The following is a 14,765-nucleotide window of genomic DNA, read 5'->3' on the forward strand; positions in this document are numbered from 1 at the left end:
AAAAAAAAAAAAAAAAAAAAAACACACACACACACATAAATCCTAAGCAAACCTAAAGGAAAACTCCTCACATAAATATCCTCTAAAAGTTGCAGATCCAAAAAGAAGATCCTAAAATCAGCCAAAGAAAAAGAACTCTGTAAAAGAGTCAAATTAGACTTCATAATAACAAAAGCCAAAAAACCAGTGAATAATAGTATCAGTGAAGCAAAACAATAATCATAACCTTTAACCTGCAATTTAGTTTATTTTCATTTTACTGTAATGCAAGTAGATATTAATAAAGAAAATATAAAAACGCTTCTATAAAATTTCATAACAAAATGCTTAGATAATAATGGTAAATACACTGCTTCACAATTGTCAAAGAATATATTTTCAATTGTTAACCTATCATCTAAGAAAACTATACCCTTTTCATAAAACATTTTAATTATTAACAAAGTATCTGACACAGTATTATTTTGAACAATTTCTTCCTATTTCACAATATCTGTTGTACAGTGTTTTTGTTGTTGTTGATTTTTGTTTTTTGAGACAGTCTCACTATGTGGCTGAGACTGACCTGGAACTCCCTATGTAGTGTAGGCTGGTCTCGAACTCACAGCAATCCTCCTGCCTCAGCCTCCTGAGTGCTAGGATTATATATGTGCGCCACCACGCCTGGCTTTTTTGGTCCTTATTTACACTTTCAATTTCTCATACCAGAGAGACAATACAATATTTACACGTGTTTTTTATTTATTTCACTTAAGAATATGATCTCAGGCTGGGGATTTAGCTCAGTGGTTCTGACACCTGCCTCGCAAGTGCAAGGACCTGAGTTTGATCCCTGGTACCCCCCAAAAAGGAAGAATATGGTCTCAAGGTGCATCTGTTTAACTAGAAATGTCTCAAGTTTATCCTTCTTTGTGGCTGAGAAGTACTCCATTGTATAAAAAAAAATTTATCTATTCATCGGTTGAGGGGCATTTGGACTGTTTCTAAGGTTTAGCTATTACAAACTGCCACTATTCATGTAGGTGTGCATATATTGCTATGGTATGATGCTTTTAATTCTTTCAGGAAGATACTCAGAAGGGGAATAGCTGGATCAAATGGAACCTCTAATCCTAGCTTTTTGAGGACTCTCTGTACTGATTTCCCCAGGGTTTGCACAAGTCTGCACTCCCACCAACAGTGGAACAGAGTTCCTTTTTCCCCACAGCCCCACCAGCATTTGTTATTGGTTGATTTCTTGATAGCAGCCATTCTTTCTGGAGTGAGATGGGATCTCAGCATTGTTTTAATTTGCATCTATTGAATGACCAGTGATGTTGAAAATTTTTTCATATATTTATTTGCTATTTGTATTTCTTCATATGAGGAGTGTGTATTCATCTAGTTCCTTTTTCCACAGCCCCACCAGCATTTGTTATTGGTTGATTTCTTGATAGCAGCCATTCTTTCTGGAGTGAGATGGGATCTCAGCATTGTTTTAATTTGCATCTATTGAATGACCAGTGATGTTGAAAATTTTTTCATATATTTATTTGCTATTTGTATTTCTTCATATGAGGAGTGTGTATTCATCTCAGATGTCCATTTTTGGACTGGATCTTCAGATTTGGGTGAGCTGATTTATTTCAATTCTTTATATGTTGTAGATATTAGTCCTTTGTCTGAGGAACAAGTAGCTAAAATATTTTTCCCCACTCTGCTGGTTGTCTTTTCACTCCATTGGTGATTTCTTTTGCGGTGCAAAAGCTATTTCAATAAGATGAGATCCCAGTTGTTGACTCTTTGTAGTATTTCCCATGCAGTCAGTTAATCTGCAATTTGAGGTAAACTTGTACCTAGAAAAACTTCTTTCAAGATATAATAATTTCAGACAACAAAACCAGCAGTTTAGTAGCAAAGATCCTCATGAGAAGTGTAGTGTGTTCTGACTGAGATTGCTTCTGCACCTTGAAGCAGCTCGTGAGCAATGGCAGGTAAGGAATCGTATCTGTTTAATAGGCAGTTTACATAAATTTTCTAGCATATTAATATTTTGCATCATTAAAGGAAGACAAGGTGAATACAAAACAGAAAAGAGCAGGTGTGTGCTGTCTCAAGATTAAGCAGAAGCCTTCCGCATATGAGGACCTTTGAAAGTTGAGCTCCCCGTTGAGGTGCCTGTTTTCAGGCCTTCAGTAGCTGGTTTGGAGGCATCAGGAACTTTTTGCTGTTCCACAAAATGGAGCTTCTAGTACAGCTACTCACGGGGATGAAACAGCAGACATTACAAAGGAAGAAGCTGCCAACGATTTTCCCTTTGGTCATTTTTTATTTTGATGGAGAAGGCTCTGATATGGGTCCATTCTTGGTGAGGTTGCTCTGTATTTCAAGATGATGTCTTCATGAATCTGCATCTCATGTAGGAAGTCTGCAAAGAGCACACTGCGTGTGAGACCCAGACGTCCGTGGCGATCTGACTGTGCTGTTACTGTTACTAGGAGTATTTGCTCTTTGTTGACGCTTTGGTCCTCAGTTTTGAGTGAAGAGTGGTTTGCCCCAACTCGGCCTTTCCCAGGAGCCTTTCTATTTTGAGTATATCACTTTGTAAGATAAAGTTTATAAAGTTGTGAATCATTTAATAAACATTTCCCATTCTGACAAAAATGCGTTTACTAAAGGAAGTAGTTCATGCATCGAGCTAACCACCCTAGATGAAAGGTTTGAGATGCCAGAGTGAATGATGATTTTTTTAAAAAGGTGAGTATGGGCAGCCTAGTCTTCGGGGTAGCGCTGCCCCGCCGCCCTCCCTGCAGAGCTCCAGCCTTCTCCCCTGCTGCCTTGAGTATGTCTGAGCACCCCAATGGCCCAGGCCCACAAGGGGAACAGTCACCAAGGCCCAGGGTGATGAAAACTGGGGCATCCTGGGGGGATTCTGGCCCCACTCCAGGCACAAAAAAACCTTCGAGGTGAGAAGCAGCTGTGTTCACAGGCATACAGCAAGTTTTCCATGTGATCCGCGCTAGTGCGATACCAGCACATCTGTGTCTGCTGATGGTGCTGTAAGCCCCCCACAGATTCCTGCTCTGGAACAGTAGACCCTGGCTACACCATAGCCATTACTTTTGAAGTTGTTAGTCTGTTTGGTGCACAAAAAGACACTTACACTATGACTTTTTGCCTTCAATCTTAATTATATTCTAGTCTATCCTCTCATGTTCTAACATTTTCCTAAAATGCAAAACTGACTGTGTTTGAAACTTCCCTCTATTTGCAGAATAAATTGCAAATTCACTGGTAAGTCTGACAAGGAAAAAAAAAGACACTTACACTATGAAAGAGGACTTCTTGGGTCTCCCTGGACCCCAGGTTAAGAATTTCTACACTAGAGTCGAGCACGCACTAGAGTGGTGCACGCCTATAATCCCAGCACTCGGGAGGCTGAGGCAGGAGGATCACTGTGAGTTCGAGACCAGCCTGTGCTACAGAATAAGTTCCAGGTCAGTCTCAACTACATAGTGAGACCCTGTCTCAAAAAAAAAAAAAAAAAAAAAAAAAGAATTTCTACACTAGAGAGCATGAGTACAATTTACTGTACTGAAATTCTGGATAGAGGTCATATTTTATCTTGGCCAGTATATTATGACTAAACAATTATATGATGAGAAACAACAACATATTGTTTATTGTTTAAATGATCTCCTAGGAGACCGTTTAGAGTACCAGGTTTCTCTGTGAAAGAGCACAGGAAAATATATAGTGATCTACAGAATCTTGGTAGTAGTCAAGCAGCCAGAAGCGTCAGACTGGGGCACATCTGGGAGTGAGAACAGTGTCGCCTTAAAGGTGGGAGTGAACAAAAGGACTCTGGACGAGACCTACAAGAAGAGAAGCCTTCATCTGCAGATTTGGTTTCTATCTCATCTACCTTTCTAGCAGGAGAACAATTAGCAAGAGGGAAGAAAGTTTGGATGAATTATCTGGTGAATGACAAATCACCACAAACCAGACAGTATTTCCCCTTCTTTTGACGAAAGCCCGGCTCTGTGGAATAAGGGAGATATGTTGTAAAAGAAGTAGTAGCCGTGAACCGACAGAGATTCCATCAGATCCTGATCAGGATGACGGTGTAAGTGAACATCAGGGGAATGGGTCAGGATTCAGTGTAGAATCTGAAGCTGAACCTCTCGATTCAGAACATGACCGTCTTAGGATGGACAAGAATGCTGAGATGCAGATGAGAAGGTCTGGTAAGTCAGTTTGTGTCGGGCTGGGGAGAGTGATACAGATCCATTAGAAGATCTGGAAATGTCCTGACAGTTGGAAGTGTACTTCATGCGATGAAATGAGCCCTTGGTGACGATGGCTTCCTGGAGATAACAGGAAAGTGGAAGGGGAAATCCTGAGAAAGCCAAATTAGAAACCTCAAAGCAGGCGGACGAGGGCTTGGATGCACCGGATCCTGCAGTAAATGATTCCAGAGAGTCACGTGTTGGTGAAAATAACGATGAAGTCACACAAGCTTCCCAGTCACAAGAAAGAGGACCCTTCTCAGTTGTCAGCTTCCAGTGGTGTTATTAATAGCAGCCACGAAGATGTTACAGAGCTCGAGAAGGAAGAAACGACAGAGAAGAAAGTATGGAATCCAGTCTTCCCCTTCGTGGCACTGAACCTTTGCCAGGGTTGACCTAAAAATAGTTGAGTTGTTCATGGCCAAACAGGACATCTTATGTCAGGTTTCACGTGTGCAGAGAAGCTAAAGAAAAGAAGCCCTGCCCACTGTGAGACACCAATTCAGACGATCGTGCTCACTCTTGCCAACCAGCCAGCACACCCATAACAGTATGCATTTTAAATTTCTAACTATATAAGCCTAAAAATTTAGACAACACAGATTTTATGAACACGCATCCAAACAAGAGATATAAGTAGGACAATTAAAGGTAACTTATTTAGTACATTTGTGTAGGAGGAAAAGTATGTAGGAAGAGCTGGTATTTAAGATGTAGATACTCAGGGCCCGGGACTTAGCTCAGTGGCACCGCGCCTGCCTTGGAAGAACAAAGTCCTGAGTTCGATCCCCAGTACCAAAAAAAATAATAATAATAATAATAAAATAAAATGTAGATATTCTACAACTCCAAACCTTAGTATCTCTCCTCTTTCAGAAGTTCTCACTTATATTCAGTGCCATGTTATGTAGGTAAAAATATACCACTTATTATAATAATTAATAATCTTCAGTAAAATAGTGAAAATAACCAGAATTGGTAACAATAATTGAGATTAGAAATGACAACACATGTGATAAATGTTATTCAACATTCGGCTTTGTAAATTGGGCCTCGTCATAATTGTCTAAATTCTTAGGTTATTGTATAGATATATTATTTATCAATTTACAAATAATTAAAAGTTTAAAAATAAAGGAAGTAGGTGGAAATTCTAAGAAAACAACATTTTCTGTAAAAAGAGAATTAATGATAATGTTTACTCAAGGCAGTCACCTTAAGGGGTCCAAAGAGGTACCCCTAAATTTAAAAGAGATTTATTCTGAAAAACAATCCACAGAGACAGCCTACAGATGAAATTAAATATTAACCAGCTGCTCTTTAGGCAGAGGATTAACGTCTAGACCACATAAAGAACACAAAGAATTCACCCCCATAAATACCCCAGTCGACAGACGGGTAAATGAGTTGAATAGTCACTTCTCAAAAGAAATATAAATGGCCATAAGTACATGAAAAAATGTCCTATATCTTTAGCCATTAGAGAAAGGCAAATCAAAAGCACATAGAGATTCCATCTCACCCCAGTCAGAATGGCTATCATCAAGAAAACAGTGAGTGCTGGTGAGGACATAGGGAAAAAGGAGCCCTCCTGGACTGCTAGTGGGAGTGTAAACTCACTATGGAAATCAGTAGGGAGATTCCTCAAAAAATTAAAAGTAGAAATGCTGTTTGAATTAGCTGTACTACTCCTTGGTATATTCCTAAAAAATTAAAGATAGCACAGTGCAGTGATACATGCATACCCACGTTCAGAGCAGCATAATTCATAATAGCTTTGCTGTGGAACTAGCCTAGACATCCATCAGCAGATGAGTGGCCAAAGAAGTCGTGGTGTATATACACATTGGAGTATTGTGCAGCCATAAAGAATAGTGAAATCATCCCATTTACAGGAAGATGCATGGACCTGGAGACCACCATGTTTAGTGAAAGAAGCCAGTCTTAAACATCTCATGTTTTTTTCTTATATGAGCAATCTAAGTAAGTAAATAAATAACAAGGAAACTAGAAAGTAGACTTTTGGAGATGGAAAGGGAACCAGAGGCAGAGAGGAGAAAAGAAAGAAAAACTAAGGATAAAAATAATCAAAATAGGGGCTGGGGATTTAGCTTTGTGGTCCTGCTGCCTGCCTCACAAGTGCAAGGTGCTGAGTTCGATCCTGGTACCCGAAAAATCATCATCCTCGTCATCATCATCAAAATGTCATAGACATGTACCAATATATCAAAATTAATGTTATTCTCTACCACTAATATGCACCATTTAAAAAAAGAGATGGGAACCTCAACTTGGCCTGGGCAGGTTCCTGATGTCTCATTGCACGAAAGCATTGCAGAACCCATCAGAGCGAGACACCGACAGATTTATTGGGCAGAGTTGGAAGCAAGAGACCATGGGACAGAACTGAACCTGAGGTCCGGAGAACCTGCACAGCTCTGCTGCAGAGCAGATGGCCGAAGAGCGAAGGAGCAAGGCCAGTCCCTCGGGCTGTGGTGGTTAGGGTCCGTTTGAGCACGGGGTTCGTTGTGGTTTTGCAGGACAACCCTGAGAGTCCTTTCTGCTCAGGAGGAGGGGGCCCATGCTCTGTGAAATGATTGTTTTTTGCTTGGGGCAGCTTCAGTTTTCGCTGGAATCCAAGATGACCATAGCTTAAGGCAGTGACTACAGGCTTCTAGATGCCCCTGGTAGCTCAGTGTCCCTGTAAATCTCTTATCTTGATGCCTTTGGTCTTGAAGGGGGTGTGATAGGTTATGTAAATTTGGGGCTAGTCAGCCTTGTATTACCAGCTTTAGACGGACCTCCCTCGGGCCTACCACCTGCATGAAGACCTGAACAGGAAAGGAACCCGGCCCAAAGGCCAAAGGTGATAAAGGAGACAGAATGAAGAAAACACACTTCAGGCTTTAATGAGTAACAGGTCAAGGCCCAGGATATTCATCTGCCCTTTGCCCAGCACAGTGGTATCTGTCTTAGAACTAAAATGCGGAAGCATGATTGGAGGTCCAGCATTGTTGTATTTCTGTGTAGAGGGTAAAAATAATACTTGTTTCACTTTCTCACATGAACTGCTGCTATGTTTGTGATAAAACTATAGAGAAAAATAAGAGAATGGTTTTTTAAAAATCAAAGTAGTGGTTCCTTCTGGCAAGGGGAAGGGAGGTGGGTGTGGGGTGAGATGGACGTTTGCAGTGGGGATATGAAAAGGTGCTTATAACTTTTTCAGAAAATACGGTGAATATTTAAATGAAAACACTTATTACAGTAAAAGGCACAGGCAGATTCGAAGGACTGGTGATATCTTATTTCTTAAAATGGCTGGTAATTACCATTTGTTCACATTCTTAATATTTCTGCTTTATACATGGTTACACAGGTTTACCTATGCAATCTTTATTTTATTTTTATTAAAATTTTTTATGGGTACATGTTTGCAGTAATAATGATTCTGTTGCTTGTAGGCAGTGGGCTCAATGTTTAAGAATTACGTTAGATGATAGGGAAACCTGTATTTGACAACTTCTTGACTGGAATTCCTTTTCTTGGTTTTTTTCCAGTCACCATGGCGGCCCTTCTGTGGGCTGTAGTTTGGTCTGTCGCCGGAAGTGAATGTCTCCCAGGAGGAAACCTGTTTGGAATCATCGTCCTGCTCTACTGCGCTGTCATTGGAGGAAGACTTTTGCGGCTTGTTAAGTTACCAACACTTCCTCCCCTGCCTCCTCTTCTTGGTAAGTGCAAAAACACGTCTTCTTTCCTTGGAAGCAAATAATATTTTAAAAATAGTAGTTTGGAAAGCTTTAGGAAATAAGCAGGTGAAATATTTCCATATTTGCTGTGATGCAGACAAAAGCCAAATGTTCCATTTGAGGGATTTTGTGCACCAGTCATTAAAACTGATGTTTTATAAAAAAGAAATAAATTATGTAAACTTGGAATTAAGTAACTTACATTAAAGGACAAGAGCAGTGAATACCGGAAATTGGTCTCTTCCTAATTTTTCTCCTGTGTTTCCCTTACACGTGCCCCGAGATCATGGGAACACTGTGGAATGGCGGCCACTGGCCATCTTGTCCAAATTCTACTCTCAGAAGCATGTTGGTAGCTTAAAACCAACCCTGATGGAAGCATCTGTAACACAGAAAGCAGGGAGCACTGCAAATCGGGACTTGTTATATTGAAAGTCACACTGTTGACCAAGAGTGACGTTTTGACGTGAACTGCTATTGTTAACATTTTCATGGTACTTGTTAAGTTATTAAAAATATGGGCCCACATTCACAGCGGCAGCTTGGCCATCAGAAATGCCAGTGACGTCTTCGCTGAGTCAGGGAGCAGACCGCATTTATTTTCAGTGCGGCTTTGTCACATCTCACTGGAACTGCAGGCATTTTTGGTTGTGGACACAGGAAACTGGCCAGCAGCAGCCAAAGCAACCTGTGAGGATCCAGTGGTGACTGAGATGGACGTTTGCAGTGGGGATGGAACGATAGGTGCCTATCGCTGATTCAGAAAATATGGCGAATGTTTAAATGAAAGCATTTGTTACAGTAAAAGGCACAGTGCCGTGAATCCCCCTCAGAATTCTCCCCTCACTTCAGACGCTCATCCCGTCATCCTCGCCACTCTGCAGTGGCTCTGGAGTCCTCTCTCCTGGGCTCTTCCGTTGCATCGCCCTGGCTTCCTCTGGGTCCTGAATCGATTCAGAGCCTTTACCTGTGGTCGCTGTTTTGACTCTGGGGAGGAGCTAGCGGGTGGGGTGGATGAGGACGCATCCTGATGTTTCCGTGTTTCTGGTACCGCTTCATAAAGACACTCAGGAGAGAGAACGTTAAGGACTGCTTCTGAGGAGGCAACAGTGATGGGCTGAGAACGGTCACAGCGAGAGGGCGGGTTTTGGGGGATCCGTGGCGCTGTGTCTGTTAGTGTAAGGAAATTTTAAATATTCACCCTGTGTTTTGGTCACTCACATCACTCTTTCCATTTTTTTCCTTTAAAAACAGGAATTGTAGTCCTGTTCATCCCGTTCCCCAGTAGACACTGTAGAAAGACCAGGTTGCAGAACTGAGGACTTGTAGACGTTCACATAGATGGAGGGCAGTGACCAGAGCTGCCTGGAGATGCAGGCTCCGCGCTTAGCCGGGTCTGCAGTGAGGCGGGAAGAGCTGTGCTTGTCCTGTTCCTGTGACGTGAGTTCAGGCATGTGCTGGGCAGAGTAGGGGGGCCTGCTGCGGAGAGTGCAGGCAGGACACCATCTCTGCCGGGACACCGTCCCCTTGGGGTGGGCAGTGGCACCGGGAGGCCGGGTCCCTCCCAAGCCACATCCCCAGTGCCCAAAGGTGTCATTCTGCCGTCCACTGCGTCTTCCAGACACTACAGCTCCCCTGCCCTTGACCGCCGTGCCCTTTCTCCCTTCGGACAGCACCCTCGCGCTGTCCTAAACTGGAGCACTGTCCCATCGCCAGGGAGGCCGAAGCCTGTCCCGGTGTCTGTGCACGGTGTCCTAGTCCCCTCCGTGGGGTCTGAAATCCCGAAGGCACCAGCAAGTGCTCCGGACGGCACTGCGCCGTGGGGAGCATCTCCCCGGAGTTCCCTCTTAGGCCTTTGCGAAGTAAGAAGTAAGCGTGTGTTTCCCGTTAAGCGCGGCGTGGAGGTAAAGCGGAAGGACTTGTTGCTCTAGGTGCTCGCTGAGGCTTTAGGGAACCCTGCCCAGCGGGAATTTCAGGCGCTGGCTGCTGTTCGGTGGTGTGCACAGAGGAGTGGCTGTGCTCAGACTGGTGAACACACCTGTTTAGGGTTTGATGCTTCTCTCTGTCCCTCTTGCTTCTCCCTCTTATGTTCAGGTTTTTTGAGGAATATTCATTATTCTAATGTTTCTTTTTATATGCATTTTAAGTGTTTCTTTTTATGTGCATTTTAAATTCTTTCTTTGCTCCTCTAAGTCATTGTGCTATATAATTTTTAAATTAAAAGTTTAACTTAATTTCATCCAAAGCTAAGCACATGGGAAGATGCTGTAAGGAGTCACCCTCTCAGGTGTGGGCCTGGAAACTGTGGTCTCTTGTTGAAACGTCCCGGGCCTGCCGGGCTTTGCCATTTCAGGCATGCTGCTGGCTGGGTTTCTGCTCAGGAACGTCCCGGTCATCTGCGACAGCGTGCAGATCCAGCACAGGTGGTCTTCCTCCCTGAGGAGCATCGCGCTGTCTGTCATTCTGGTGCGTGCCGGCCTCGGGCTGGACTCGAAGGTAAGACCTGAGCATCTCTGGTTATTAAATGGGACCGTGTTCCTCCTGTGCCCCAAGTATCCAGGGTCCCCTAGCTTCAGGAAGGGACAGGGATGCTTGCGTGACATTCTCGAGAGGACAATAGGGCGCATCTCCTGCAGGGCTGTTCTACGGGGAGGACCTTGTGCTTCACAGGGATGCAGACGATGTCCCGTGCTCTTCTCAGAGAAAGGTGGACACGGTGTCAGAAGAAGGGTCGCTGTGTCCTGTGATAGAGACATGGGCCACGGTTCTAGGTGACAGCTGTGCAGAGCCGTGTGCGCGTGCGTAGGGCTGACTGCACCACCGCTGGAGACCCCGGATAAACTAGTGAACCGATGCTGAGCGGATGCAGTCAGCCCTGTGTGGTCTCAGAGCAGACTCCGGAGGCCACGGCTGGGTGCAGAGCTGGCCCCACTGCTTACCAGTTTTGTGACTTTGGGCAAATGACTTAACTTGGGAGAAGAGCATCTAAAAGCTGTGGGTAATAATACTACCTATTTCGTGGAGTTATTATGGAGGCAACACTTAGAAGGCAAAAATGTTTGTTGAGTAAAACTGAACACCCAGAGAATTCGCTCTACCCAGGCGTGGTGGGAGGCTGCGAGGCGCTGAGGGCCCTGTGCTCTGTGAAGTCGGTTATGCCTGGTGTCTGTTTACATCCAGGCCCTGCAGAAGCTGAAAGGAGTCTGCGTGCGCCTGTCCCTGGGTCCCTGTGTCGTGGAGGCGTTTACAGCCGCCACTCTTGCCCACTTCCTGATGGGTTTGCCATGGCAGTGGGGATTTATACTGGGGTAAGGGCTTTTTTTCTCTGTTGTATTAATGTGCAGTGATGCTTGGGACCTTCCCTGATTCCATACCGCAGTGTGTACATGAGTGTTTTCTGAAGGACACCAGAAAACGCGTCCTGGGTAATCCAGCGTGGCCTCAGTATTCCTCTCCCAAGTGGAATCTGCTGTCTACAAGTGCTTTCCTGGAGCCTGCGGTCATTCAGACCCTTGAGGAGGTCACGGGCTTTGGGGTGCACCTGTGGGAGGTGCTGAGTCTCACACAGAGTCTGCAGAAAGGACCCCACACATTCGGCAGTGACGAGAGCCTTCCTGTGCCTCAGTGGCTCTTCTGTCTCTTCCTCCAAGCTCAGCTTGTCACTTCCAGTTCTGAGGAGCCACGGGAAGCAGCAAGGACATGAATAAGTCCTTAGTAGGAATAAGCACTTCCCGCTGCTCACGGTGACAACCCTGGGCTCCGCTGCCTGGACCCCGCCCAGCTCTGCCACTCCCAGTGTGCTCTTTGGCACGGCAGTTAGTGCCACTGTGCCTATGTCCTCACTTGTACTAGGAAGACACATGGCACCTACCTCACAGGGTTGTGGTGAGAGTGAAATTAGTTCACTGGAAGGGTTCCAAGTGGGGTTGCACATAGGGAACATTTCTGATGCTTTTAGTTACAGCTGCTGCTGTGATTAGTGTCAGTCCCGGTCACCGTGGCCTTCTGCTTAGGACCTGCATTTTATCTTAGATATGGAGCCCTAACTGATGGTCCAGCATCACTGGGTTCTGGTTCAGAGGTCCATGCCAGGTTTTAGAAAGTCCTGACATGAACATTTTGCTTAAAACACACCTTCATGGGCCTAAAGCCCAGTTAGTTCTCCCATGCCATTCATAAATATAAAATACCTATTTTACGCAATCTGATTCACAAACAGGTTGCCCATGGTAGACTTTTGGAGTTCAGGGTTCTAGAGAACACCCGTGTCCATGTGTTTCTGACTTGCATTGAAAGATTGTTGTTGTCGAAAGTCTTAACCTGAAGGAGTCAAGGTTAAAAGCTATAGGCCCTTTGGTTTTTAGCATGATAACAGAGGGAGCTTCTGTCCCCCGTCTGAAGTGCTGTGTGTCAGTTTCGTCCTAGGTGCTGTGTCCCCAGCCGTGGTGGTGCCTTCAATGCTCCTTCTGCAGGAGGGAGGCTATGGGGTGGAGAAGGGGGTCCCCACCTTACTCATGGCCGCGGGCAGCTTCGATGACATCCTGGCCATCACAGGCTTCAACACCTGCCTGGGCATAGCCTTTTCCACAGGTAAACTAATCTGTGCACCGCGCGCTGCTCTTTATCTTTGGAGACATCACTTATTATGTTATAGGTGTGGCTTGTTTGCTTAATGCAGTTAAGAACGTGGAAAACGGCGGGCGAGAGTTGTGTACCTAAGGAGAGACAGGAGCTGAGGATGGAGCCACACGCTGCTAAAGCAGGAGCGTTCGTGTTCTCTCCTGGTTGTCCTGTGACAGGAGAACAGCCCTGGGATTAATGGGTGCCTTATCAGTGCATGCCCTTACTGTCCTTTGCTACAGCACCGGTTTAACTTTCTTCCTTAATCTTTCATCCAAAACTGGGAAATAAAATTTGCACGTCCTGTTACTGACAGCGTAATTGTAGCCTGACTTCAGCCTGGGGTTCTTCTGTGGAAGCACGTGGTCCTGGAAGGTCACGTACTCCCCATTCCCACGGCCCCACTAGTAAACCTCCCACGTGCAGATTCGGTACCATTTTTACGCTCCTGAGGTGGAAACCTTGCCCTGTCCCACCGCTTGGCTCCAGCAGCTGCCTTCCATCCAGGCCCTGGTAAATCTGTCTTCCCGAAGCGGTTTTCATAAGGTCACTTTCTTGTCCAGGAACCAGCGAAGATTCTGGGTGTGCCACTGAGTCCAGTCAACACGCATGTGTTCGTTGTAACACTGCTATGTCCGTGTGAGTTTATACTCTCACCGTGTGCTGGCGTAGGCACCTTTAAACGATGGATCTCGGCCTCAGCTGCACGCTGAGAATTAGCTGGGGAGGTGAAGGAAATGTAGGCACCACATCTGCCAAGGAAATCAGAACCTTTGGGAACGGAAACCAGCGGCCGCCAGGGTTAGCACACAGCTCAGAGCGGGAGCTCACTGGAGCATCCCAGGCGGGGTGACTGCGGCAGGAAGGGCTTTCCTGATGGTGGGGAGCTCGAAGAACATGTCCGATGGGCTCTGTCCTGTCCCCACTCCAGCTTGTCCTGGTCAGGGCAGTCCTCAGGCAGACCTGAGCCCTGCTTAGAATTTCTAAGGGCGAGGCCCAAGGGGTTTTAAAAACAACCTCACCAAGCAAGAGACTGAAACCAGTTAGCTACTCCTGTCATTCAGAATATATGACTTACTGCACAGCTCGAGGCTTCTAAATGCCATACCATTTGCCTAACAGAGCGATGCTAGAAAAGAAAAATTACTCCAAGTGCTTATTTTTAAATAAGCGAGGTAACTGCTGTAACAACAAGAAACCACACTGACAAGCTAGTACATTTTCCTTCTGGGCCATCTTTTTTTTTTTTTTTTGGTCTCAAACTCCTAGTGATCCTCCTGCCTCAGCCTCCCGAGTGCTGGGATTACAGGCGTGCGCCACCATGCCCGGCTGGGCCATCTTGAAGAAGCAGTTTTAGTGTAATTTTCAGTAGTGTGCTCAGAAGTCTTTTTTAAATTAAAGTTTCCTTAATCTTGTGTGGTACAAGGGAAAATATAGTCCTCACGTATGACTGTAATATTTCAGCAGAGACATTTCAAAAATAATTTTTTTCAGATTTACTGTTGGAAGACCTTTGAGGAGTAAGAAGATTTTTAATTTTCATTGCTTTCATTAAATTACTTTATTCTGTATATACCAGACCTATTGAAGTCAATGTTTATGTTTATTTATGTTTATTACTTTTTATAAAAGCAAGCTCTTAAATGGTAATTTGAAAACATACCTAGATCTAAACTTGCCTAACTAGTATTATGTATATGTCTCTGTGTGTGTGTGTGTGTGTGTGTGTATAATTAGAATAAACCTAATCAAAGTCATTTGTTAGGTTCCATGTTCACCTTATGAGGAAATTTGATTTGGTTCTTGTCGAATTCAGTTTGTGACCAGAATTGTAGAAAGAATTAAATTTGTGAACCAAGGTACCACTGTATTCTTCTTATAAGAATGCCTATTTTTTTGTTAAACATCTTAAGTGACTTTTTTTTTTTTAATAGTGTTGCTATGTAGCCCAAGCAGGCCTTGAACTCACAGTGATCCTCCTGCCTCAGCCTCCCGAGTGCTGAGATTGCAGGCGTGCGCCACCATTCCCGGCTAAGTCAACTATGATTAAGGTTGTGGAAAGCAGATGTTGCCTGTGAGGCACAGCACTCCTTCCACTTAGTTCTTCTTCTTTCTTTTTTTTTTTTTTTTT

General features: G+C 44.4%; 1 protein-coding gene and 1 pseudogene across 6 annotated transcripts in view; both read left to right on the plus strand.

Moving 5' to 3' along the window:
- Positions 1-14,765, plus strand: part of Slc9b2 (solute carrier family 9 member B2) — a 50,162-nt gene that overhangs the window by 18,495 nt on the left and 16,902 nt on the right. For all 6 annotated transcript variants that reach the window (XM_033756245.1, XM_033756244.1, XM_033756242.1 and 3 more), the window contains 4 exons: positions 7,826-7,996; positions 10,368-10,510; positions 11,195-11,322; positions 12,429-12,604. In XM_033756245.1, coding sequence (XP_033612136.1) covers positions 7,826-7,996; positions 10,368-10,510; positions 11,195-11,322; positions 12,429-12,604 — 618 coding nt within the window. The remainder of the gene's footprint in view (positions 1-7,825; positions 7,997-10,367; positions 10,511-11,194; positions 11,323-12,428; positions 12,605-14,765) is intronic.
- LOC117283330 lies at positions 3,968-5,058 on the plus strand (annotated as a pseudogene).

The sequence above is a fragment of the Fukomys damarensis genome, unplaced genomic scaffold (genome assembly GCF_012274545.1).
Source record: "Fukomys damarensis isolate Sample0158 unplaced genomic scaffold, DMR_v1.0_HiC HiC_scaffold_25, whole genome shotgun sequence".
NCBI classification, from domain to species: domain Eukaryota; kingdom Metazoa; phylum Chordata; class Mammalia; order Rodentia; family Bathyergidae; genus Fukomys; species Fukomys damarensis.